We start from the raw sequence: 27455 nt of genomic DNA, 5'->3' as shown, positions 1-27455 counted from the left end.
TTTCTAGGATTAAATTTGTGCCCCAGGCAACCTCTCTAGTTTTCTGCCATTTGTATCTTTATGCCATTTGACTCTTGCACAATTTTTGTATGTTTACTCACCTCCTCATTCCCTTTCTCCTCTGGGAAAGGCTGCACCCAGCTCTTTATTTATGAAGCCCCTGATGCAATACTTCTGTCTGTACAGAAATCACTTCCTGACGTCCCCCAGGCTTGAATCATGCGTGGACCCCGCTTCTGACCTGGCTCTGGTTATGTCTGCTCACTCTCTCCATTTCTTGGTTATATTTCACCTCAGGATTCCCCTAACACCCAAGCCTGTTACTTTTACTGTAACTTTTAACAAATTACAATCAATTTTTAACCAGCTCATAATGTTTCCTGTGCCCCTGCTTCATGCATGAAGTGTCAGAGGAATCCTTTGGTCCTGGATGAATAGACTAATCACGAAATGATATAAATGATTTATAAACATTTAAAAATGTTCATCCTCACTCATACCAAAAAAAAGCCAATAGAGGCAATGAGGTTCTATTTTTCACTTACAAAATTAGCAGCTCGGAAACCAGGTGAGCACCCAGGTCTGGTGAGGGGGTCCTTGGACAGGCATCTGTGCCTGCCCTATTGATAAGAGAGTAACTTGCCACATGCCTTTGGGAAAGCAGTTTGGCAAAATATAAAAGGAAATGTGACAGAGGCATATGTAGCTTTATGGGCATGGAAGTTCATCATGGCATTGTTTAGAGAGTGAAACTAAGATAATAGATAAGAACATTTGCTGTAGTTGAATATTTTGCAGCCATTCAATATGTTTTTTTCTTCCTCCATTTTTAAAATTAAACTTACTATTTTGAGAACACTGTAGACTCACATGCAGCTGTAAGAACGAATCCGGGGGGATCCCATTTACTCTTTACTCAGTTTTCCCAGTGATACCATCTTGTAAAAGCGCAGCACAGCATCACAATCAGAATGTTGACGCTGAGACAGTCAAGATACAGAACATCTCCAGCCCTACAAGCCTCCTTCCTATTGCGTTTTTATTCACTTGTATTCCTATTCACTCGGTCCTTCCTGCACCCCCTGGTTGGCCCTTCCTCTGTTCTCTATGTTTATACTTTCATCATTTCAAAAAAGTGATGTAAATGGAAACATATCATATGTCAGCTTTTGAGATTGGCCCTTCACTCAGTGTAATTGTCCAGAGATTGACCCAGGTTGTTACGTGTATCAATCATTCATTTCTTTTCATTGCTGAGTGGTATCCCATGATATAGGCTTACACTGTTTCGCTAACTCAGTAAGGGACATCTGGGTTGTTTTGTTCCAAGCTGTTATCAATCAAGCTTCCCTAAATAGGCACGTTTGGAGTTTACATGAGCAGAACATTTCTCAGAGATAAATACCCAGATGTGCAATTGCTGGGTCATGTGTTAGCTGCATGTTTAGTTTTTAAAGAAACTGCCACACTGTTTTCCAAAAGGCTTACCTTTTTCCCTTCTGGCAGTGTATGAGTGATGCAGTTTTCCCTCATCCACATCAGCATTTGGTGTTGGCACTATTTTTTACTTTCATTATTCTGATAGGTATGTAATGGTATCTCATTGCAGTTTTCATTGGCAGTACCCTAATGGCTAATGATGTTGAATAATCTTCATGTGCTTATTTGCAATTTGCATATTTTTTACATTGAAATGTCTCTTCATCCTTTTTACCACTTTCTAATTGGATTGGTTGGTTTTTCACTGTTGAATTTTTTAAAAATTGAGATATAATTCATGATAAAAGTCATCCTTTTAATATGTACAAGTAGTTTTAAGTATATTCAAAAGATTGTGTAACCATCACATTTTATGTAATTATAGAACATGATAACCACCCATTTCAATAGCAATCCCTCTCTATTCTCTCCTTCCTCAGTCCCTGGCAACTTCTAATCTACTTTTTATTTTTACAGATTTGCCTATTCTGGACATTTGATAGAAGTAAAATCATACAATCTATAAATGTTTGTGACCGGCTTTAGCGGGCATAAGGCTTTCAAGGTTCATCCATGTTACAGATATATCAGGGCTTCATTCTGTTTTTATTGCTGCAGAGTATTATATTGTGTGGACCTACCATGAGATACCACCTCACACCAGTCAGAATGGCCATCATTAAGAAGCCCACAAATAACAAGTGCTGGAGGGGCTGTGGAGAAAAGGGAACCCTCCTGCACTGCTGGTGGGAATATAAACTGGTACAGCCACTATGGAGAACAGTTTGGAGATACCTTAGAAACCTATCCATAGAACTTCCATATGACCCCACAATCCCACTCTTGGGCATCTATCCGGACAAAACTCTACTTAAAAGAGACACGTGCACCCGCATGTTCATTGCAGCACTATTCACAATAGCCAGGACATGGAAACAACCCAAATGTCCATCAACAGATGATTGGATTCGGAAGAGGTGGTATATATACACAATGGAATACTACTCAGCCATAAAAAAGAATGACATAATGCCATTTGCAGCAACATGGATGGAACTAGAGACTCTCATACTGAGTGAAATGAGCCAGAAAGACAAAGACAAATACCATATGATATCACTTATAACTGGAATCTAATATCCAGCACAAATGAACATCTCCTCAGAAAAGAAAATCATGGACTTGGAGAAGAGACTTGTGGTTGCCTGATGGGAGGGGGAGGGAGTGGGAGGGATGGGGAGCTTGGGCTTATCAGACACAACTTAGAATAGATATACAAGGAGATCCTGCTGAGTAGCATCGAGAACTTTGTCTAGATAGTCATATTGCAACAGAACAAAGGGTGGGGGAAAAATGTATACATGTAAGAATAACTTGATCCCCATGCTGTACAGCGGGGAAAAAAAAAACATTGTGTGGATCGATCACATTTTGTTTGGCTGTTCATCAACCGATGGACACTCAAGTCATTTCCACTTTTTGGCTAATATGAACAATGCCGCCACATTTGTCTTGGTGTGCACATATTCTTTGGCTGTACTCCTAGGCATGGAATTGCTGGGTAAGATGCTAACTCTCCGTTTATCACCATGTAACAAACATCCCTAACAGCCTTGTAGGAATGTATAGGAAATGTGAAGATGGAGGCTCTACCAGCTTAGACAAGATACTTCACTCTGGGCAACTAATTATCCCTCCGCTGAGCTAATGATTCTGACCTCGCATTGTTGCAGAAGGGCCATCTGTGAAGCGATAGATAAGTGACAGCCCCTCAAGTGTCCTACACAGACCACGAGCAAGCAGCTATTTTTCACACTCTTCCCAGGAGCCGCTACCGCACTTGTTAAATGTCCCTCTGAGCGAATCCTCCTCCACAAGAATTCATATCAAACGCTCCCTCATTATCACATCTGACAAAGCAGATCCCAGCAGTTAACGACAAATTGGAGCAGCCCAGTTACCCCCCTCTCCTAGAAAGCAGCGCCCCTCAGCTCAGCAGGGCACAGTGGCTTTTCAGAAACCAGCTTTGAGATTCAAACAAGTGAGCCAGGGAGAAGAGGACTGAGGAGGCACCCATGCTTGCTCCCCTCTCCCAGGTATCTGGCATCTTGGGTACAAAAGGCCCTGGGAGAAGAGGGACAGAAGGATGTCTAGGGCCTCTGAGAAAAGATGGCACTGCCTCCCTCCCTCCTGGGGGCCCTGAGGGCACCGCTATGGTGAGGAGCATGTGCAGACGTGGCTCAGGACTGGGGCTGCCCCAGGTGTCAGGGAGCAGAGTGCAAGGGTTCCACACCAGCGACAGTAAGGGGACCCTCACATCCTCAGCTTTGGTGTCACAGGACACCCTGATGGCCAGCACCATTTAATATGTCCCTCGTGGAAGAAAGCCTCCGCCCTGGATCCTTCTCAGACCTCCCTATGGTTTTTAAAAAGGAGCCGGGTCAGCCACAAACAAGGGTTCTTGGAAGAGGGCAATGGGGTGGTAAAAGCTCTGGAAAACAGATCACTGGGAAACTGGCTAAAGGAACTGAGGCAGCTGAGCCTGGAAGGGAAAAAGGCGAAAGGAAGCAGGAGGTGAAAAGCGGTTGTGTGGGAGAAAGAGCCCACTTAGTCTCTGTAGCTCTGAGAACTCAGCTAGGACCAAAGGCTGGATGGAAAGTAGTAGGAGCATTAGGCTCAGAAAGGTTCCAACTAATAATTAAACTGCCCAACTTGAAGGAATCAGCAAATGAATGCATTCTTAAAATTCTCTGCTCTATGAGGCTTTCACGTAGCCACATGGGTCTCAGTGAAATGGCTAAGCTGGGCGGTAATGGCACTGTGTATTGTGTGAAGGGAACAGATTAATTTCATGTTGCTTCCACGTAGCTGTGCTCAGAGGTAAGCCTCATGGACAAATGCAATTAAAGAAAAGATGACACCCCCTCGCCCCCCACCTTTTCTGCCCTGATGCCCAAGCTGCCTGCTGCTCTATGGGCTTTTCTCCAGCGGTGCTGGATCTCAAGAACTCAAGGGTTGGGGGCTTGTAGTATAACCCCCTTCTCTCACTGACCTGGGTCCCTTTCTTCCATAACCACTGACCTGGCCCTTTGGGATGTACTGGAAAGAGATTTAATGAAGTGTTTAAAAGAATCTGGAAGAAAAGCAGAGTTCCCGTGTGGCTCAGCGGAAACGAATCTGACTGGCATCCATGAGGATGCAGGTTCGATCCCTGGCCTTGCTCAGTGTGTTAAGGATCTGCCTTTGCCGAGATGTGTAGTGTAGGTCTCAGATGCAGCTCGGATCCCATGTCACTGGTAGCTATAGCTCCGATGTGAGCCTTAGCTTGGGAACCTCCATATGCCACGGGTGTGGCCCTAAAAAGACAAAAAAAAAAAAAAAAAAAAAAAAAACAAACCAAAAAACTGCAAGTAAAGGATTAGCACTAAAGAGATCTGACCTTGTGAAAGAGAATGATGTAAAGACTCAGAGAGGAATTACCTCGAAGAGGAATTACCGACTTATCAAATTTGCAGCCCAAGCAGATCTCTGGGATCTTCCACCTGCCTTTTCCCTGCGCACTCAGGGCCATGTGAACCGTCCACTGACTGGCAGGCTGGATCTTGCTTTCCCTTCCCCACCAAAATTCACTACTGCTGTGTTCCCTGGGAGCCTTGTTCCCTGCAGTGCACTAAGTTCATGTCAGCAAACTTCAAGGCTTCTTCATTCAGAAGAATAATGGGGGAATTCAGGCATTGTGGCTGAGTGAGAACCATTTCTGGCCAAGGGGCAGTTCCTCTAGCTCAGAGATCTTAAAACATCTGTGTTCTTTAAAAAGAAGAAGCACCAGCTTACTAGAGTGTTTCCATCATGTAATTTTTAAGGTTATAATCTGGAGCATATTGTAAATGTGTTCATTTTAAAATAAAAGTTGAATTTCTTTTGTAAATGTATACAATCAAATCTAAACCTCATGGCAATTAATAATCCATTATTTCATTTTTAAAAACAAATGATTCTTCAATTTGACGAAATTTAACTTTTTTTTTCATGGAACTTAAATTTTTACTCCAGCTCCCTCTAAGAATGTTTTGTTAAAATTAAAAACTTTCATTTTCTGTGACCATAAAACTATAACCATTAAAAAAAAATCTGGGTGGTTGAATTAGCATTATTTTCAATACAGTACTGGTTAAAGTTACATGAATATGTTATGCTAATTATTAAACACAAAAATTGAAATTATAATGAAAATACACCTTAGTGAGATGACGAATTTTTTCAGTTAGTTCATGTATCTATAGATGAATACTATTTATTGCTAGAATGAGATAGGTGTTGTCATCAATTCCATTTCCTTTGTTTGTTTTTAAACTATAAATTGTAGGAATTGAAAATGTTTTATACAGCAATGTGATTCAACTCTCTGAACTCCTTCTGTGCTACATGTCAAAATTCATAAAATGATCTATTATTAAAAAATATTTTTAATCTTTCACCTGACAACTTGATTTGGTCCTTCTGCATTTTTCTTACAAGCCAACAAATTGGAAAGCACCTGACTTGCAGAGAGATTTGTTCTCATTATTAGAATCTAATTCACTTTCTGGGAAGGAAGAGCTTTGCTGAGATTTATCAAATTATTGTTAATTATGTGGTAACACTTTCACCTGGACCAACCTTGTTAAATTTCATGTCCTCAGAAATGAAAAGAAAACCGGGATGTATTATTAATTTCATCACACTTTTGCCAAAATAATGCTTTTTGATAAAACACTTTGATCTTATTTTCGCCTTAACCCTATTATCGTTACTTCGGAATTGCAGATTTAGCTCATTTATGGAACATGTAGATCACAAACCTCCTTGACAGAGCAAATCTTCACTCTCAAACCAATTAGCCAAATCAGATATGCTTTGTGTCAGAAATCACTCTGACTTCATTTTTCAATTCAACTAGCTATTTTGAAGATTATTACAAACATCAATGAGAACTAAAAGCATATCTTCTGAAAGTGATCACTAAAACCAATCAGAATTAAAATGAGATAGATCTAATATAATTAATTATTCCATATTTAAATAAGTCATAAAAACCAGTGATCCATACACTTTCTCCGTAAAGTAAGAAAAGCAATGAAAGGCATGATATATCTCCAGTAAAACTGTGTGAGGCTCTTGAAAATTGCTGACTGGCTTTGGAGAGTAAATAAGAACTCGTGTGAAAATCAGAAACACCACAAATCATAGGAAGATTCTAGGCTGCTAATCTAGTCTAGCTGCACATAACATTTTTTGTTATTATGAAAAAGATATTAAACATTTTTTAAGATAGACTATGATGAGAATGGACAATAATGGAAACAAATATTTCATGCTGTGGTTTGATACCATGGTTTTGACAACTCTATTAACCAATGCACATCAAGTCTAAAAGAACCCATATGAAAGTTTTTTATCCTTAAGTTTTAACCATTTTTTTTTGCAAAAATTGAGTATTTTCAAAGGGCATTCTAATTACATTAAAAATAATCAGCATTCAACATATATTGCTTTAGCTCTTCTAAGCTACTTTTTTCCCAATAAAGAAATATCCGAGGCATGGGTATAGAGAATAGTAGAAAAGAATTGCTTACAATGACACGAACAAGCCATTTCTGGTACTCCATGTCTCCTACTGCTCTTCTCTTTGGTTCATCCTCTCAGAATTCTCCCTCAAGTGCAAGGGGTTCTTGACCAACAGTCAGGAGGAGGAAGAGGAAAAAAATAATTAAATAAAAAATTTGTCATCATTTCCATCACTCTACTTTACCAATATTATCTGCTTCTGTGCATCCATGAGTCCAAAAACCTCATTTCTCTGATTTCTAATAAACCACTTTGAATGTGTATATAAGAAAAAGTCCAAAGTACTATGGATTTATGATTAACCATTAAAGGAATGCTTCTATCTGCCACATCTGGGTGTTTTTTGTTTGTTTGTTTTTGTTTTGCCTTTTTGCCATTTCTTGGGCCGCTCCCTTGGCATATGGAGGTTCCCAGGCAGGGGTCCAACCGGAGCTGTAGCCACCGGCCTACGCCAGAGCCACAGCAACGCGGGATCCGAGCCGAGTCTGCAACCTACACCACAGCTCACGGCAACGCTGGATCCTTAACCCACTGAGCGAGGCCAGGGATTGAACCCGAAACCTCATGGTTCCTAGTCAGATTTGTTAACCATTGCGCCACAACGGGAACTCCCATCTTGGGTTTTTACGTCATATTAAGGGCAACATGCTCTATTAAAGAGTCAGGATGTGTGAGACCTTTTCATTTTTTATATTATGTGCACGGAAGACTATTATGAACACAGACTCATTCTCGGCAGAACAATCTTAGGAAAGACTCTACTATACATAGAGGATCTAGATATGAGTTTCCTTAAAACCACCCATGACCATGTACTCCTTGGAAAGATTTCATAGACCCTGAGGTACACGTACCCCAGTTTAAAAACCTTGCATTTATTAGACCCAATATGTTTCCTAACCTCACCCAGTCCAAGGATGTTTTTAGCCTTGGGAGCTCAGTCACTGGGGGAGGGTAACTAAAAATTGAGAAAGGGCTTGGAAGCCCAGATGGAACTGCTGCAGCCCCATTTGGGGACCAGCAATCAGGAGCTTCTCTTTCTAGTCTGGCGTTCACAGACCTGCATATGCTCTAGCTATCGAACAAGAAGGTCTTCCAAGGTTCCCTGGTCATTTCTTGGTGCAAAAAAAGCATTGTGGCATCCTCTGAAACTAGAAGATTTGTGTTGAAAAGTCACTTGCCAACAGAGGGAGGCAGGTGACATAGATGAACCTAAGCAGACAGGGTACAAGATGAGTGATATGAAGACTGGATCATGGCGGGGCCCAGGCCTCCCAGAGAGGGAGGCTGCTACTCGGCTCCCATCTTTCAAGGGAAACCAACCACCTGAATTGTCATGTTTGGCAATTAAACTAAATTTTAATAAAACCCACTGCAGGCAAAAGTAAACAAGTCTACAGGTCATACCTGGTGCTTGCTTAGGAATCTCTGCCCCAAGGCAACATGGTGGTGTTTTCACCTCTAGAGAAAGAACAAAGCACAGTCTTTAACCAAAATTTGTCTCCCACTCTGACTCTAGCCAGTGCTCCAATTTCTTAGCTCCACTTCAGCAGTTTATTATCCCTTAAGGAGTCCACAGCTGACATTCACACACGAGTCCTGCAAGTTTAGGGTAAAGTGCACGGTCAATTATCTAGTATTTCAAGCCTTCTGGGGACCAAGGGAGTTGTCATCAAACCCAAGCCATTGAGCCATTTATCCCAGCTTCTCTGTTTTTAGTTTCCAAGAACATTTTCTAAATAATCCTTTCAGAGCTAATGGCACTTGGATTAATAAATGAGGATTCTGCAATGCCAGTACTACCATTCTTGGATGCTCTCCTGATTTGCCTTCAGTCTCTGGAGCTCCAAGAGCTGTAAAAACTGCAATCAAAGAAGTAGCTAGCTATGAGTCTGCTATCAGGCCTTCTCACCTCCAGCACCTGGCCTACAATTACCCTGAACCTTTGACCTCAGATGGTGTGCTGGTTTTACAGCGTGTCCACACATTCTTTGATAATCCTCCCTTCAGGAGACAGAGCTGAATTCCCTCCCTGTGAATGTGAACTATACTTAGTGACTTGCTTGTAATGAATAGAATATGATGGATGATGGAGCCTTCTGAGAATAGGTCACAGGCATTATGGCTCGCTCCCAGCTCTCTTGAATTACTCACTCCGGGAGAAGCCAGGGGTCATAAGGACACTTACGAAGCCCTGTGGAGAGAGGCCCACGCATGAGGGGGAGTGAGTTCTCCTGCCTGCAGCCATGTGAGTGAGCCATACTCAGAGCAGAACCGCCAGCCCTGGTCAAGCCTTCAGATGACTGCAGCCCACTGATGCCAACCTCTCAACTGCAAACCCAGGAGAGATCCTGTGTCATAACCATCAGCTCAACTGCTCCTGAGTTCCTGACCAGAGGGATCTATGAGACAGGAGAAGTGTCTTGTTTCAAGATGTCAAGTGTCATTGTAATTGATTACGTGACAAGAGATTAATTAATACAGAGGGGCGTAAAGCAGCCCAGGCTGCCACCCCCCTGGCCTGGCCTCATCCCCTTTCTCTGTTCCCATGTTAATGAGGACAAGGAAGCATGGCTTGATCCCTCACAGCTCTGCTCACGTGCAGGTGGATGACAGCCTCTGGAGTGAGGAAAATAATGATTGTTTATAAGATGTATAAGATGTATAGTAATTAAATTTGAGGTGGACTGCTCTTAGATTCAGAAGTATTAATCTCTGGATGGGATTACCAAAAGAAGTAGTGGGAGTTCCATTTTAAAATTTTCTTTTGGGTAGAACATTCTCATTATCTGGTAGGCAGCTCTACCCTAAGGCTCCTTTCTCCCAAAAGATTACAAGTTCAGGGAAAATAAGACACTTAACCAAAATCTGAGATATGCATTAATTTCAAAAGCATTTCCCCAATTTCAAAGTCCTTCCTGACATACACAGGCATCAAGAACCAAGATTTCTCAGAGAGCATCTGATCCCCACACTCCAAAGCCTGAATTCCCCCCACTTTGGGGCAATGCTACTTTTTGTTCCTCTCCCATCTCCGTCTGGCTTTTAGACTCTGTTCCTTGGCTTCTGTTCAGGTGAAACCCAAATATCTGAACCGTACCAGTCAATGTAACAGCTTGTATGCAAACCCAGTTGAAGTTTTACTCTCATAATAGAAGAAGAGGGAGTAGTGGGTATTTTTCATGCACAAGGAGAGAACAAATTCCCTGAATTGTTGGGTTTCAGCATACAGGAGGCCTCTAGAAGGTTCTAGTGATGCTTGCTTTATCATCTGCTAGACTTTAGGTAGCTGGGTACACATGAATTCACAACTTAAAATCTGATCTCAAATTTTTATTCACTTACAAGGATAAACCTTTTGTCTTATACATTTATACGTCTGTGTGTGTGGTGCAAATAAGAGGCAAGGTCAGGTAGGCTTTGGCATGGGTAAAGAATACCAAAGAACAGATCTTCATGGAAAGGAAAAGGAAAGACTACTTGGAGGTGTGTGGGAGTGGCCTGAAAGAGAAAAATAAAAGTACAGAAATAAGAGCCTTGGGTTTAATTCTCCTTTGAATCCAGAGGCCGCTTTACAAATACCATCCTAATGAGGCACTGCCCAGCCCCTAATCTCATAAAACCCTCAGAAGGGAAAATGCATGAAAGGCAGAACTAACTATATCCCTTTTGAGATTTGCTCTTGGGTCTACTGTTGGGGCTCTGAGAACACATGAATTAACACGAACCAGTGAAAGAATTCAAAAGTAGGCCTTTCCAATGACGAGCCAAGCCAGTTACCATACAGCTTGCATATTTATTGAACAAATACTACTAAAATAGCTAAAATACATTGGGTACTTGTCGTGAGTGCATCGGTAAAGATCACATTGTTACAAAAGCCTGCATATTCAGCAGTACACAACTGCAACTCTACGTAAATGCCACAGATGCAGAATACTGTTTTCTTGCTCTATTTACACAGCGGATATACCTATTCTAACAAAGGAGGGGCGGGGGATGCACAAGAAACTCAGGCCAATGGGGGAGCAAGAAGAGAACGAAGAAGTGCAGCGCATGCGTCGTCGATGTGTTAAGTCAGAAGCGGAACAGTTCAGAACGAAGCCTGCCCTGTCAAAGGAAGAGCTAAAAGACAGTTATATAAAAATTAAGGTGGGCTTTCAGACTGGCTAACACAACAACATTCCATGAGTAGATGGTATTGTCTGATTGTATTTTTGTTTATCCATTTCATTGGGAGCAAGGACAAAAATGTAAAATCTACACCTTGCTTATCAGAACTACCAAAAAAGAGTGCTCTGCCTTTTTTTTTTTTTTTTTTTGAATTTTGTCAAGACATTTTTTCAACCTTATTTTTGGGAAAGGTGTAATTTTCATGTTCCTACGGAGACGTCAGTTTTTGGATTTTTTTTTTTTTTTCCAGAGGGCATTTATTAAAAACAAAAACAAAAAAACCCAAACCAGTTTGCCCTTTTTTTCCCCAAATATTCTTTTAAATGAAAAGAACCAAAAGAGACACCTAAAAACGCCTGTCAAATTATTGCTTTTCATTCTCTAAGTTAGGCAGGCGAGGCGACCGAAAGGAAGAGATCTGGTAAGGAAATTACAGTTTTGTGATTGCTCCCGCTACAGGGACTGCGTGTCTGGGAGAGCCGGCCCCTGAGACGAGTGTCTGCTCTCAGAGGTGGCACTTACTCAACCTCCAACGCTGAAGAAGAAAGCCACACTGAAGACACAAGGAAAACAAGTCAATCCAGTCTAGAGAACAACATTCAGGGAAACAGAGTACCAACACCTTCTTAGAACATGAAAATAAAAAATAACTCCATCAGAGCTACCTCGCCAAGGAGCATGTTGAAAGTCCAAAATAGCACCATTCATCAGTGTCTCAGGTCCTGTGGCAGCATCTCGGTCACTTACCACAAGGAAACAATGAGTTTCAAACTACTTCTATACATCAAAAGAGTACATGGATAAAATATAGAGATATACAGACAATTGATGAACATAAACTACTAGGCTTGTTACATCTAAATGAAAAAAAAAAAAAAATGGGGACTCTCAGCCTCTGCAAGGAGCAGTCGGGAGCTGTGTGAGTGAAAAGGCAGAAGTGGACCGGTTGTGTGAGAGCAGTTGGGGGTTTGAGTTGTGGAAGACATCGTCGTAGCGAACCAGGCCTGAAGGCCCACCTGTAAGGGTTGTAAACGTGGATTCACAGTGTGAAATTCTGAGCGTTTTCACTTGAGTCAGAATGATTAAAAACTGGTTTGATGATACCTATTTGTCCACTGTAAATTCTCTAAAGCAAGGCTCAGAGTCCCATAGTTTCTTCTTATACTTGATGATTTACACAGAAAAAAATCCCATATATGATACCATGACCTCATCAATACCCATACACCATATGTAATACAAATGGAGGTGATTAAAAAGAGCGGAGGTAACTGATTCCTGGGGAGTGGAGTTCATTTTCATTGCTGCCGAGTGGAGTCAGGGAGGCAGCCTCGGTCTCGCCATCCTTCTTGCGGTTCACTTCCTTTGGGATGGGAAGTCTTCCCTGAAGGGCACACAAACAGGTGGACACACAAAAAAAGAGACACAGTGAGCCATGCTTCTGAAACCATTTGAACATTTTTACTTCTCTCTAGCGCCTTTTATCCTTGAACTCCCGATGTTGTGCAGAGTTTACATATTAAACACAGTTCACCTGAATGTAAATATTAGGACTGTGGGGGCATGAAGTAATTAAACACTAGTCGCCTTGGCTTCAGTAGAATCAAGTGTTTCTCTAATGGCTGGGCCCAGCCATGTGGGAGGCGGCATTCCCCAGAGTCAGGTTTCTGAAGACAGTCCCTAGGATCAAATAGGGCCCGACAGGAGGCTGGGTGAGAGGTGCTCCTAGGGGGACTAACACGTTTTTTTTTTTTAAGAGTTCAATGGCTGTGGTGGAAGAGGGATGACTGTCTGTTTTCTAATATGTAATAACACAATGAAAGCATATCATCATAGCACAAAGGCAATTTACATATGGTTTATTCTAGAAGCAACTGGCACAGTCCCTATGGACTTAGGGAACCAGAAGTGGAAACCAAAGGCTGGGGAGCTTTTGGGAGGGAAATCACATGGGCTGGGCGGGGGTAGACAGCAGCTGCAGAAAAGAGGTGAATAGTGGGAAACCAAGGCCAGAAGAGAGTGAGATTCAGCTGGTGTGGACTGACCGGGACTGTTCTAGTGTCTCCTCACAATCCTGATGAGTGAGGTGTGTGGGTTTCTGACTAGGAGAATCCAAATGCATTGTGACTGATGATCCACTGAGCACCCATGGAAGCAGCTCTCCATCACCACCCAACAGCAAGAGACTGGACAAGGAAGCCCATCTGCCCAAGTGATGATACAAAATAGAGGTCTTATCACAAGCAGACCTTAGGCCCCACTCAGAAATGACAACAGTGAGCACTGGACAAGAGTCTCTTTCAGCCAAACCACTAATTACTGGAGTTTTCTTGAAAAAATTATCCATTATGATTAAAAGATCTTTGTGGGTTTTTTCCCCCCTTTTGGTTCAGGTCACATGTCTAATAGGGTAGTTATAATTAGCCAATATGACTGGATGTAAGTACCTGGGTTCAACGATCATCTTGCTTTGTGATCCGCAAATTATTATATTTGGAGTCAGGAACTTCCAAATAACCTGTTTTCAGCAGCCCCAGAGTGAACTAAATGTAATAGGTAATTCAACTTTAAGAAGTCTTATTTCCTGTAGAGACTTCCCATATTAAACATCTCATGTGCCTCAATTTTTAAAAAAAATCTGACTCTGAAAGTATGTAACATTTTTAGAATGTATATAAAATTCACTCAGTAGGTACTTTAAACCCAGTCCTAGCTTGTGATTTAGAGGTTGTTTTGGTATCATAAATACCAATGGGACCAAAGCATAAAATTAAAGTATAATTTGACCCTTATACACACTTTACGATCTAGAAAAATTTTCAAAAGCATTATACTGGGAATGAAGCTCCTTTCATTTCTGAAAATAAATTCCATTTTGAAATTTCAACATGCAATTCCACTATTTAAAAAAAGAAATCCAGGGAGTTTCCGTTGTAGCACATTGGAAACGAATCTGACTAGGAACCATGAGGTTTCGGGTTCGATCCCTGGCCTTGTTCAGTGGGTTAAGGATCCAGCATCGCCATGAGCTGCGGTGTAGGTCGCAGACATGGCTTGGATCCTGTATTGCTGTGGCTGTAGTGTAGGCTGGCAGCTGCAACTCTGATTCAGCCCCTAACCTGGGAACCTCCATATGCCATGGGTGCGGCCCTAAAAAGCAGAAAAAAAAAAAAAGAAAAGAAAAGAAATCTACTGTCAGAGGTCTAGAAAGGGAAATCAAAAGTTCATAAACATTTCACTCAACAGTTATACTCTTTGCGTGGCTGGCCTTAAAAGTGCCTACTTCAATGACTTACCCTTTTTTTTGGTAAGCACTTGGTTTAACTTTATTTACTTATTATTATTAGCATTACTGCTGTTGTTCAGCTGCAGTGTGCGGTGGCTTGATGTGGGATCTCAGTTTCCAGACCAGGGAATGAACCTGGGTTGCAGTGGTGAAAGTGCCAAATCCTAACCACTAGACCACCAGGGAACTCCACCCCAGACTTATTCTTAAGTGAATATGTAGAACATTAGTCTTTATACGAGTCTCAGTCGTATTAATCTCTTTTCTCCATAAAAAAGCAAAACAAAAACATAACGAAATGAATCTGGGTAATGTGGAAAGAAGTCTCTCCAAATTAAAAAAAAAAAATGTGAAGAGGATTCTTTCGGATTTGAATTTATCAGTTTTGCCATTTTTTCTTTTCAGAGATGTCCAAACATTCATGCATGCGTGTTTCCCCTTCGGTGTTCATGTTTTGAGTGCCCAATTCTATGGATTGAGCACTCTATTAGATTTTAAGTCCACACAGATAAAAGCAGTCCCTGCCCAGCCTGCCCTTAATCAACGTGCTTTATGGGAGACACCCAAGTAAGTGGGTAATAGTGAGGCAGTGGCAGTAAACCATGCAGGGAGATCTGCTATGAGGCACCCAGGGGAGCTCCTGGCGAGATAAAGTTCTGTGCACCTTCCCTCTGGAGACTGTAATTTACTAGATTTCAGTCCCTACCTCCTGTTCCCCATTAAAAAAAAAAAAAAAAAAAAAATCTTTCTGCCTCCGTAAGAAGAATTTTAAGCTTCTGCAGCAAGAAGAGGAGGTATTTTGAAGATGCGACACAAAGCTGTCTTCTTCTACACAAGTTAGGCCTTGCAAGAATTCATACAAAAATTGTCAGATTGTCCTCCATCGTCCACCATATAATGGTCCCTCAAGGACTGAGAAACTCAAGTAACCACAGACCGTGGGCCTAGACGTCCCTCCAGCTGAGCTATCTCAGGTTGAGCGGCCCTCTCTGTTGATAACTCTTGGCACACGAGTCCCCAGTCTACTCAATAATGTGCTTTGGGCCAAGCAAGCCAAGATTATTTCTCTTATGATTATGCAAAGATGTGCTTTTCCAGGAGGCAACAGCCAGAAAAATGGACAAAGAGATTATACTTAAAACACTATGCATATAGTTAGAGAGAAAGTAACTTAAAATAACAGAAGACCTGAATCCCAGGAGCCACCTGAATCCCAGGTGCCAGCCCTATCTCCATGCAGGCAAGGCCTAGGACCCAGACAGGCTTTCCAAGAGGAAAAGGAGACACTGTTGACGTCAGTGAGGAACCTGCCCAGTCCTGCCCCTTTGGTGGATGCCACCAGCATCAAAGAGAAGACCTCTGGATGCCTGAAGGGGCAGGAGCTAAGGAAAAGACTACCCTCGCTCTCATCCCCTCTGTAATCACATCTTACCCTCAGGGGAGTTATGCTCTGAGGTGTCCCCACAGAGAATCTCTAGACTATACTTCAAGGGTTTGTGGTGAGGAGGTGGGGTGTGGGTGTATTTTAAGCAAAGCTCCAACATTTCAGCTAACTTCCAATCCAGCTCTGTAAGATCGGAACAAGTCTAGCTCAATCATTTTGTTCACCTATTTTCCTGCCAATGATTTTGGCCTTGACCTTCAGAAATTCTCTGAAAGATTAAAAGTGATTTAGAATTGTTTTCTTTCAGTGCAAACTGCCGGTTGGCACATAATCTCTTTAAGGTCTACCTGTCAGTAAAAGAAAGGAAGTTGCCTTTAAGGGGTAAGTATGAGAGTTTCCCAAAATTGAAATGACCATAAGAGTCAGGGGCTCCTCTCCATTGGTCAGTTACATTTATGAAATTTTTAAATGGAAGTTTTATTTCCACTGGACTCGACTTTTTTTAAAATTAATTGCAAAATCAATAGGTCAGTGGTAAAAAGTACAATCCTCCTGCTTAAGGTCAAATTGATATTTACCCTAACAGGCAAAGTCCAAAGGTATCTACAGTAAAAACTGGTGTTTTTGTTGGTTTACTTATTTATTTTTTGAAATGCTGCTAAAATCAAAAATGCAGATTTTACAAAGTTTCTTACAGCAGAGCAGTGTCATACCTAAGACATCAGAACAATGAAAGCATGTTAATAGAAAATATTTTTAGGTCTAAAAGTTAGAAGATAAAATATAACAGTTTTTTAAATGTTCTTTCTGTTTTGTTTCATGGGCAGACTTATCAGACATTCAGGCATTATTACCAGACAAAACTCATCATCTTATATTTTTAAGGTTATCTTTTAGTTAGATATCTTCATATTTGAGTTTATCTAACCGGGAACGAAACAAACAAATTAAAAACCTATAAAGTGTACATTTGATAAACTTGGTTTCATGATTCTTAAATGAAAATTTGCTTTGGACTTTGGACTTGTCAAGAAAGAAGATAACATGGACGGTAAGAGTCACAGGATTTTAGGATGTTCTTTTTCTTTTCTGTAGTATATGTTATTTCCAAGGTCATAATAGTATCAGGTTAATGGATTATTGTAGTATAATATAATAATGAGAATTTTTTTTTTTTTGTCTTTTGTCCTTTTTAGGGCCGCACCCACGGCATATAGTTCCCAGGCTAGGGGTCCAATTGGAGCTGTTGCTGCTGGCCTACACCACAGCCACAGCAATGCCAGATCTCAGCGGTATCTGCGGCCTACACAACAGCTCACGGCAATGCCGGATCTTTAACCCACTGAGGGAGACCAGGGATCGAACCCGCAACCTCATGGTTCCTAGCCGGATTCGTTCCCACTGCGCCACCATGGGAACTCTAACAATGAGAATTTAAATGAAAAGGAAGTAATTTTAAAAAAATGGTGTCTAAATTGAAAAAAAAACCTGAACAAAACGTCAGTTAGAGATCTTACCTTAGGAAGCCTTCCCTCCATTTCCTTGTTTGGAAATGGTTCTTGACTGACCCAGACAGAAAGCTCTGGGTAATAAACCTAGAGAGACATAAAAGCACACATATTCAGATTAAAAACAGGATCCACTCTGAAACTGCGTGGGGTCAGCTTAAGAAGCTCAAGTCTCCCCAATGGTCACTTATTTCCCAGTTGCATCTTAGGGTGCTGGGGAAGCCTCCGAGCTCTTTCAGACTGTCAGCATGCTTCCGAATGTACGCTGCACTCAGGAGAGTGTAGCTCAATGTCTTCTGAGATGAAATCCAACAGAGCAGAGATATCCTTCAATGTTATCATTAGCAAGCAAAGTGGTAGCATGAAGTTAACCACTGACCGGCTGAGCAAACTAAGGCACCGGGAGGCTTAATTTTCAAAGCAACCTGTGTTAAGTATCCTTGCAAAACTCCATGTTTATGAGATAAATGTACCATATCCCCACCAGACATTGTGAAGGGTTATCCTGATCATCTGTTAGAAGGCTCAAGATTATGCACAAAGCATATGGAAGAAAGGAACAAGCAGCCTGCAACCTCCCCAGATGCACGTGTCCACCGACAAGACACTCTGCCCAGCTGCCTGGAAGTCGCAGTGTCTGAGAGAGGGGCAAGGCAGGGAGCTGGGGCAGCACGGCCAACAATGATTCTAAGAATACTAGCTGATGAGGGGGGTGGTGGAGAGACTGAGTCCAACTGAGTGACTCTTCTTTCAATATTAAAAAGGGTTATTATTCTAAGACCAGCTGTTCTCCATCTCTGGTAAAGACAAGAGGAAGGGGGGTAAGGACTTAAATTACAACTACAGATTTAGGTCAGCTATAAGGAAGAACTTGGCATAAGAACTGTTAAATTACTAAAAGAATTTAGAGGGGAAAACTGTGAAATCGTCCTTAAGAATTCAGAAACCAAATCCAACAACCATCTGTCAGGGCTAATTTACATTTGATACAGCCCTGCTTGAAGGGAGGGGAGAAAATTAGATAAGATTCCCTCCAGATCTGATTCTCTAAATGTTGTAAATAAATAATATTAAGAATCACAGCTTGGGGTTCCTGCTGTGACCCAGCGGGTAAGGATCCACTGCTATCCCTGTGGTGGTGTGGGTTCAATCTCTGCCCTGGGGCAGTGGGTTAAGGATCCAGCATTGCTGTAGCTGTGGCATAGGTTGCAGCTGTGGCTCGGATTTGATCCCTGGCCCCAAAACTTCCATAATACCATGGGGAAAGAAAAAAAAAAAAAAAAGAATCATAGCTCGTTAATAGGTTAACGAACAGATTTATATGTCTTTTTTTGTTTGTTGGTGGAAGCACTAGATATGGTCACCTAATCATCAAGGGTAACTTAATGTTTTCAATGTCCCAATGGATCCATTTGGTCAGGGCGTCTGAGACAGGAGATGTGGATGGCCGTGCTGATCTGTGGGAGAGTCTAACAGAAATAGCTCCACTCCAGTAACACTTATGACACGTCCCAGTGTACAAAGCAATTTTACACCCGTTACCTTATTTATCCTGATGATAAGCCTGTGACTAGGTCTTACTATTACACAGAAGAGGAAATTGAAACTCAGGAAGGTCATGTGACTTGCCCAATGTCGCACAATGTAGGATAGGACTCAGATGCAAACCAGGTGTTTGGGTTCTAAATTTCAGTTCTTCCCACTATCCCAATGCTCCCAAATGATCCCAGAAGGCAAACTGCCTACCACCTCTCTTTCAAAATTACAGGAGTCCACAGCTATCACACATACTTAGGTCTTACATTTGAGAGCTCATCCTACAAGAACTGGTTCTGTCTTCTGACTCTGGACTGGTTCTGCTTTCTAGACCACTCTGTTTCCTCCACCCCAACCTTCTTCCTTTTGCTTAGCTTTCCGCTTCTCTGCCTAGAAGAATTCCACCATCTGCCTTGTTTGGGACAGAGAGCCATCCTTGACATTCCCTTTTAAGCAAGAATGGGCGAAGGAAATAAAATGGAATCTAAGAAACAAAAGCATTTTTTTTTAAGGCTTAAAAGAAAGTCACAGCACACAAAATCCTATTTTGGGCAATTTTAGGAGACCCCGAATTGGGATCCACTATAAATTCAGTTAACATAAATAGATAAAAGATGTTAACATCTCTAAATGCTTTTCAAGGTATGCTTTAAATATAATTAAAAATATGACATTTATTAGTAAGAAATAAAATTACATCGTAAACCAAAAACACTGATAAAAATCTATGTAGAAACTCTGTAGGCACATGGACACAATGCAAAGCAAAATCAAGTAAATGTTGTATCTGCATTCCTGGGTTTTTCCATGATATCCTACTTTTAACAAAACTACACTACGTTAGCATTTAACTTCTAGGTCCAAAGCATCAATACTGAAGTCACGTAAGTCTGATATGTAGGCAAAAACAGTTTGCCTCTCAGAAATTATGTTTATTATTATAATGCTTATCCTCACAATTTTTTTCCCAAAACTTTTTTTTTTTTTAAAAGAAAAACAACCAATGAACTCAGAAACAAGATCTCCTAGCAAGCCCATGACTAAGGAAACTTTTTTCCCTACCTCAAATTTGTTCTTTTGAAAAACATATTGATTTAGCCAGAAATTGACAATGACAATTCTAATTAGGCTTTTTAAGTATTTGAATTATAATCACTGTATACTTTAAGAAAAATAAATGTCACTTTAGTCTTGTGGTAAATTCATCTAGTTTCCTTCAGAGTTAGAATTTTAAGCTCACAATAGCAGGCATATTAGAATCTCCGTTATCTTCTTAACACCTGCCCGGCTAGTCTCTAAGAAGTCAGTATTATCTCTGGACACAGAATCTGAAGAGGAAGAATTAAATTTTTTGTTTCTGGTTTGGGGAAAAGGTATTGGAAGGACTGGAAACACATGCTACTTACATCACGGCTTTGTTCTTTCATATATATGTGGTGTCTTGAAGACTCTAATATGAAGGACTTAAGAGAAAAAAAAATCCTTGCCCTCAAATAACTCAGAATACCTTTGTCCATACAGGCATTCACGACAAGTTTGAGAAATACCTTCAGCGTGTTGGACACGGTGAGACTCTGGACACCACAAGAAGAGAAATAGGGTTCCCACTTCCCAGGAGCTCAAGTCAAACAGGTGTGGGAGGCAGACAGCATGGGGCCAGACCCTCCAAAAGATCATTTTAAAGCATTACTATGGGCTGAATTATGTCCCCCTCAAAATCCATACGTTGAAGTCCAAACCCCCAATACTTCAGAATGTGATGTATATTAGGGACAGGGTATACGAGGAGGTGACTAAGTTAAACTGAGGTCACGTGGATGGGCCCTAATCCATTATGACCGGTGTATTTATAAGAGGAGGAAATTAGGACACACACACAATGGGAAGACTATGAGAAGACACGGGGAGAGAACATCTACAAACCATGGAGAGAGGCCTCAGAAAAAACCAACCTTGTTGACTCCTTGACCTCAGGCTTCGAGACTCCAGAACCTTGAGAAAATAAATGTCTGTTGTTTAGGCCACCTGGTCTGTGGTACTTGTTTTGATAGCCCCAGGAATCTAACGAAGTGTGCTTTAAGTGCAATTAAAAAAAATGTATAGGTTGTGTTAAATGTAATAGCTGTTAGAACACGTATGAACAGATTAAAAAACAAACAAAACCAACACTGAGCAAGACATCCAGTAGTGCTGTCAACAGAGGAAATGGGGGAGACAGTGAGCAGATCTGAGAGTGTGTGATGGCTGTGAGAGGCAAGCCAAAGAAGATACAAGATTATAAGGTTGAGGGGTAAGAGGGTAATGAGCTGAGCAGGGGGGTGGGGCATCTCCATGGCCAGATCTTCCTCTAGTTCTCAGTGACCACAACAGTAACAATACAAATGCCACCCCACAGGCCGCTGTGCCTGCTTCTCGCCTAGTTCAGAATACACGAAGCTGACAAAGACTCTGTGACTGAGACTTGTGAGTGCTGACGATATGTGCATCAGAAAAGAGGGTAAGTTGATCTGTCTTTCTGGAGTCCATCTGTTCTTGCTGGACCCCAAAGCCATTCATTCTTCTTGGCACTAGTTAACTGATGCTCTGAGAGTGGACAGATGGCTTAAATTGTATTCTGGATTTAAGTTTGTGTTTTTCATGAAGATCAATTAAACGAACTTTTCTTTTTTAAACTCCATCAAGTTCTCTCTTGGTGGTGGTGGTGTGGGCATTTCAGAAATGTAAGCACATGGAAATACCTCACAAATGTTGTTTCATTAAACAAGCATACCAAAGTTTGCCTTAATCTTCCCAAGGGAAGTGTGTATTCTTTTAAAACTGTATTCCATATATAAAATAATTGCTTATTCTTGCTCAAGTAAAATCCTCAAAACCCTGTAGATTTCTGGTCTTCCACATGCCAAGAATCAGAGAAGTAAGCTATAGCCTGAGCAATTAAGAAAACATGTTTGTGAAAATAAAAAGAAGATGGAATATTTTTGTTTTTTTATATAATGAGAATATTTTATTTTAAATTAGAGAAGATGTAAAGATTCTGCTTGAATTCTGAAGAAGGTTGAGTATTTATGCTCATTGACTATGCTAGTCAATGTGCCTTTTTCTATAATGCTACATTTATCTCACTAATGACTAGGTTTAGAAACAACAGAACTGACATGAAGAATCACATTGGTTTAAATACACTAATCATGACAGATATGCATTTAGATACCCATCAGCAACTCTTAGGTAAAACCAAAATTTTTTTTTGCTTTCAAGTATATTTAATATATTTTAACCCACTACAAGTTTAAACGTAGTTTTATGGAGAAAATGTACTATTTCTTACTGATTCTTTGAAATGTATTTGATGGTTGGGCATTTAAGTTTTCAACTACCACTGCACACAAGTTGAGAAGACAATGCTCATGGGTTTTGCCTTTTTATGTCTTTCCATCATCTTTCTTTCTTTCAAGGCTTGTTTTCTTCCCAAGGCAATGCATCATGAAAAATAACTTCATTTTTAAAGCCTATAAGGCAATGAGCTTACAATGATTATTACGTGGTATCCAAAATAGAAACATAGAATGTGGAGGAAATGAGAGGCCACTCCTGCAAGGTCTCTCCCCCAAAATGCCAACGAGATTATTAGTCAAATTCTTTTTTTAATCTCTTGAGCTTTCATGTAAAAACTTTTATTTTCTAATAGTATGGCTCACATAATCAGTCTGAAACGCTTCCCTTGACTTCTACCATACTGCATGTAAATTTTCATTTGTATCTTTTTACTACCTATTTCTAAATTCATATTTTCCTGTTCATTTACCGTCTGTATCAACATTTCTTTGAGGAGACCATTATATGAGAATGATCCTCAAAGGCAGAGTCAGGGCTTTATCTGGAGCCTAAATATACCACAGGTATAGAAGCTGCTTACTTCATTGGTTAACATACCTTCTCAGAAGCCTGCTATGAAGATGTTGCATGGCTTAGTCGTTAGGACCATAATTATAGTATTATTTTGTACCCTTGGTGGGGTTCTATGTGCTTAAAGAAGGGCCCTTTTATGACTCACCAAGGATAGATGCCCACCTCCTGCAATTAGGAGAGCACACCAGAGCAGCAGGTGTTCAGTCTGCATAATTAATTCTTTGAGCAGCAAAGGAGTATATTTCATAATCTCTCTTCCAATTAAACTATGTGTGTGTGTGTGTCTGTGTGTGTGACCTGGTGCACATGGATACATGTTCTGTTCTGCCTAATTGGCTGATTGTGAAACCCAGTAGTGCAATAAAAGAATTGATGTGCACGTACATGCTCTTCACTTCTGCAAACACCCTTTGAGGTGGTGCTATTAAGAATCTCCCTCCAAAGCCAGTCTGCTCCCAGGTGTTGCTGGTCACATGAGAGGGCAGAATGAAAACTGAAACCATAAATGAGTTACAAGGATCATTTTTCTCTGAACAGCATTACACCAAAGATTAGATGGTGCCAAAAGATGATGCACTGAGCTATCCCTCTCGAGACCTAGGCTTAGAGATCTGCCTAACTCTGTGCATGCTGCTTGGAGATGAAGTACACAGTGGGGGAAATACACTGCGGCCAGAAGACAACAGACAATGGACGTGTACATCACTTCTGCACACTGGGGCAAGTAGAATAAAAGTGTTGGGGGTCCCTAAGTTGGCAAACATTCTGGTTTGGGAACTCAGTGAAACATGCAGGGACCTAATTTAAACACACACACACACACTCACACACACACACACGAGCTAGCCGTGTAACAATGCCTAATCACAGAGAAAGTATTACTCAACCATAAATGCCCTCCTGCCAGAAAGCAAAGGATGGACCTTTAGGGCGCTGCTGTATTACGACCCTGGCTGACACTCGTTTTTTCCAGGGCCTGATAAGTTCTGAACCTAGAGAAACAGGGGTGGGGGAGACGACTGCGGTTCAGAGCGCAGAAGTTGGTTACCTCCATTGGCAGTAACTCTGCTTCGGGTACATATGTTTACTACAGGCACAGAAAATGTCATTTATTAAAATTACGCAGCAGATTATGTTCCTGCCCAACAGGACATGTCAGCCAGCCGAAGGATTTCCACATCTGCACTTTGGGAGCTGGAGTGTCTGAAGCAAGCTCTGTAGAGTTTAACGGTGGAATCCTCCAGATTTACTCTGCTGGCTGGGAAGCCATCTTGAGAGGCTGCTGATGAATATGTGGGAACCTGACAGCTGTGGAATTTTATTTCCAGATTTCCACTAAGGGAGAGAAAGGAAAAGGAAATCTCCTTGCTGGCAACAAAATGAAAGTGTTTACATGTGAAATTAATCGTTAGCACAAAGAGCTTTCACAGTCACTCTGTTCCACAGTATAATATTCTGCTTGTTTGGCTGCTGAGTCTTTGAAAATCTGATTTCTAAGAATAAGAGCACAGGCTTAAAAGAGAAAGGAATCAAGACAGGAGTAAGCCACAAAAGGTTAACAACATATCCAACTTTGCTTGGTCACCACTCTTTGAAACTATTTGTTAGTTATGTACATTTGGGGGTTTGGATGGTGTGTGGTTCAAGGCGGGGTGCAGCAGCAGCTGCTGGCAAACGCACACAGTGTGCTGAACCCCGAGTTCAGCTGCAAACGCTGGTGTTGCGCAAACTCCTCCTCTCATCCCAGCCTCATTCCTTTCCAATAGGAACATGCTTAGCACAAAGCAATCCACCTAAAGACTCCATAAATCCAAAAAAGGGAGTTTCTGATCGAGGAATTCTCAGATTTCTGCCAAGGCACCCTCCCCTGGGCTGGAGGTCAGCCTGGTACAGTGATCAGAGCCAAATTGCGGACTGGACTCAAGGAATTAAGTTCAACACTTCAAATCTCGACTTTTAATGGGCGATTTTTCTTTTCAGTGATGAAGACAAAACAAAGTACAAACAGCTGATAACGGCCCAAAGTAAACCAAGAGAAAAAATATAAGAATAAAGCTTGGAAAAACAAATCTCATAAGGGACATCTAAGAAGAGATTTTTTTGAACAAAGAGAAAAATATAAAGCAGCTTTTAAAAAACTCTGGTTTGAGATTAAGCAGTTTGTGAGTGAACAATGAGAAAGTAAAGGCCACAAAACAAGATATTCGCTCTTCTCAGCAGAAAAAAATACTGGCCTTTGTTAACTAGCAGGGAAAAAAAAAAAAAAAAAAAAAAGGCCCCTCAGGCATTTAAGCACAGCATAAGCTTTTCTGTGCCCCTTGACCTCAACAAATATGTTAATAAAATCTTTTACCTCCCTGGAGTGGAACCAGAGTAAATATTTACTTAACACATCTGAGTTCTAAGTCTGGACCACCTTATTCCCTTATATAAACTGGTTTTCATTTGGAACCAAGAAATTAGAAACACCACATCTTGCAAAGTTTCTCCTACTTTTAAAGTGAAAGAAAAGAAGGAGGAGGGAAGTATAAAAGGGCAGGGAGGGAAGAGAGGAAGAAAGAAAGAGGCGAGTTCCCCGGTGGTCTAGTGGTTGGGATTCAGCACCTTCTCTGTTGGGGCCTGGGTTTAATCCCTGGTCTGGGAACTAAGATTTCACATCAAGGTGCTGCACACCAAGGTCAAGAGAGAGAGAGAGAGAGAGAGGACAAAACATGAAAAGACAGAAGAAGGAAGAAAGGAAAACCCTGAAAACCACCTAGGGCCCCAGTACACCAAACTGCAGTTGTGAATTTCTGAACTGCAGTCTCTGCCACAACAATAGTCATACTGTTGATATGCTTTCCAATACTAGACATCTGGAGCTAGCAGGACTTTTTCCAAGCGCATTCCGAGGTTAATAGGAAACATCTAGACTTGCTTTTATTAGCTGGTTTGAATAATACTAGTTATGCTGGGTTTCACCTTCAAATAATTATAAGAAATTTGGTTTCCGTTTGCCAAGAAGGCCAATTTTTCTTTCCTCTTGTCCTAAAGTGTACGGTGGCAGCCATGAAAATCTTATGAAAATTTTCACCAACAACTGGAAGAGGAAGTCCTCACAAATCAGATTTCTGTTAAGAAAAGCTGTCAATCAAAGGCTAATGAAATAAGTATTTGTTTATCTGGACATAAGGATTTGGGGTTTTTTTGATCTGGGTGAATGATGAGATAGTTGCTTTTGAGAAGTCTGTGGACATTTCAAAGCATTCCTATTGCTGGCATGTGCAAGACTGAATTTTCCAGAAAGTGTGCATTTTCTCCCAAAAATGCTCTTTCCAAAAGAAGTTATTCACTCTTTCCATCAATGCACCCTCTTCTGCTGGCAGCTACAAATGGCTCAACATTTAGCAAAAGTCATTTCACAGTTCAATGGTTGTCTTGCACCGTCTTGGTCATTTACAGACTGGCATCTCCTTCAACAGCAAAGAGCATTATTAACGGATCACCAAATGTGGAGGAAAAGTGGTTTCTATTGTGGAGAAGATGTAATTAAAATTAGTTTAAATCTAGTTGATTATTTTATAAGAAGTTTGGTTTAAAAAAAAAAAAAGGGAAAAGATAGCCAGGTCTGTACACGCACGTTCAGGTGACAAAGATGGCACTAATAGGCTTCCAGTAACTTGTCATCTGTGAAGAGTGGCAAAAAACGAAAAGTCAAGAGGAAGAGGGGAAGAAGGATGGATGTGCCCCTGTGCACCACCTGGATTTTCAGCCCCACTGAGTACAGCACGGTCTGATGCAGTAGAAGGCCTGTCCCCAACTAAGGGTCAGTCAGGCAGCACCATGGAAGTGAAGAAGGCCTAAGGGGGCAGCCACCGACCCAAAGTGCTGTGTTTCAGGACTGGGAGCCACCCAACACACACCTCAAGGGTTATGAAGATAACTGTAGGAGGAACACCAAGTTAGGAGGCTAAATTCCCTGGGCAAAGGATCACATATTCTAATTAACACGAAGAGGGCAGCATCAGAAACTGAGAACTTCAACCCAAGCCCTGACTGTATTCTGCAACCAAAGAATACACCGCCCTCATCTTTGGCATTTTTCCCTTCAGTCCTCCTTCTGCTGTAAACCAATCAGCAAAACTATTTCTCCAAAAAGAGAACTGGGAACAATACATGGGAACTGTTGGAACCCATACCAGCAGAAGGTGTCAATATGGAGACCTCAGAGTTCATTACAATGCTGTTTTTTGGTTTTGTTTTGTTTGCTTGTTTGTTTGTTTTTTTTTAATTGTAGACATCTTTTCCAGGTGCATTCATTTAATCCTCAGGGTGCTGTTCCAAGGGTGAAATGCATCAATATATGTTAAGCCACAGCAACAGGGTCTGGCACCTAAGCACTAAGTGGGTCTGGGTTAGCTGTCATCACCATCATTCTCACGGGTTTACAGATGAGAAGGCTGAGGGGGGGAGCGGTCAGGGAGCCTGTCCAAGGTCACATACCCAAGAAACGGAGAAGACAGGATGCAAAGCAGCCTCTCTTCTCAGAGAACACATTCTGTCAATATCGATCTTCTGCTCTTTCCCCACAGCC

The 27455-nt window shown here is 41.2% G+C and overlaps 2 protein-coding genes, 1 long non-coding RNA gene and 1 pseudogene across 53 annotated transcripts in view; 2 read left to right on the top strand and 2 right to left on the bottom strand.

Moving 5' to 3' along the window:
* Nucleotides 1–2006, top strand: part of LOC146405687 (uncharacterized) — an 82394-nt gene extending 80388 nt beyond the window's left edge. Inside the window, exon 7 of the long non-coding RNA XR_014838564.1 lies at nucleotides 1957–2006. This is a non-coding gene — a long non-coding RNA (uncharacterized LOC146405687). The remainder of the gene's footprint in view (nucleotides 1–1956) is intronic.
* YTHDC2 (YTH N6-methyladenosine RNA binding protein C2) overlaps nucleotides 1–11786 on the bottom strand; it is a 226249-nt gene extending 214463 nt beyond the window's left edge. For 45 of the 49 annotated variants that reach the window (XR_014838547.1, XR_014838549.1, XR_014838546.1 and 42 more), the window contains exon 1: nucleotides 102–255. The gene's annotated coding sequence lies outside the window, so the exon portion shown is untranslated. Of the gene's footprint in view, nucleotides 1–101; nucleotides 256–7094; nucleotides 7190–8493 lie in introns of those variants that run through there. The other 4 variants (XM_085014231.1, XM_085014241.1, XM_085014257.1 and 1 more) reach the window with 1 other exon arrangement.
* Nucleotides 10863–27455, bottom strand: part of NREP (neuronal regeneration related protein) — a 29416-nt gene continuing 12823 nt past the window's right edge. For all 3 annotated transcript variants that reach the window (XM_021084632.2, XM_021084634.2, XM_085014316.1), the window contains 2 exons: nucleotides 17447–17524; nucleotides 10863–12643 (listed from right to left, as the gene is read on the bottom strand). In XM_021084632.2, coding sequence (XP_020940291.1) covers nucleotides 12512–12643; nucleotides 17447–17524 — 210 coding nt within the window. In that variant the 3' untranslated portion in view covers nucleotides 10863–12511. The remainder of the gene's footprint in view (nucleotides 12644–17446; nucleotides 17525–27455) is intronic.
* On the top strand, nucleotides 24172–24935 carry LOC146405686 (uncharacterized; annotated as a pseudogene).

The sequence above is a fragment of the Sus scrofa genome, chromosome 2 (assembly GCF_054392235.1).
Source record: "Sus scrofa isolate SSC_HxYL_T2T_F1_AM1 chromosome 2, Sscrofa_HxYL_maternal_Yorkshire_Landrace_v2.0, whole genome shotgun sequence".
NCBI lineage: Eukaryota > Metazoa > Chordata > Mammalia > Artiodactyla > Suidae > Sus > Sus scrofa.
This window is presented reverse-complemented; position numbering and strand designations above follow the sequence as displayed.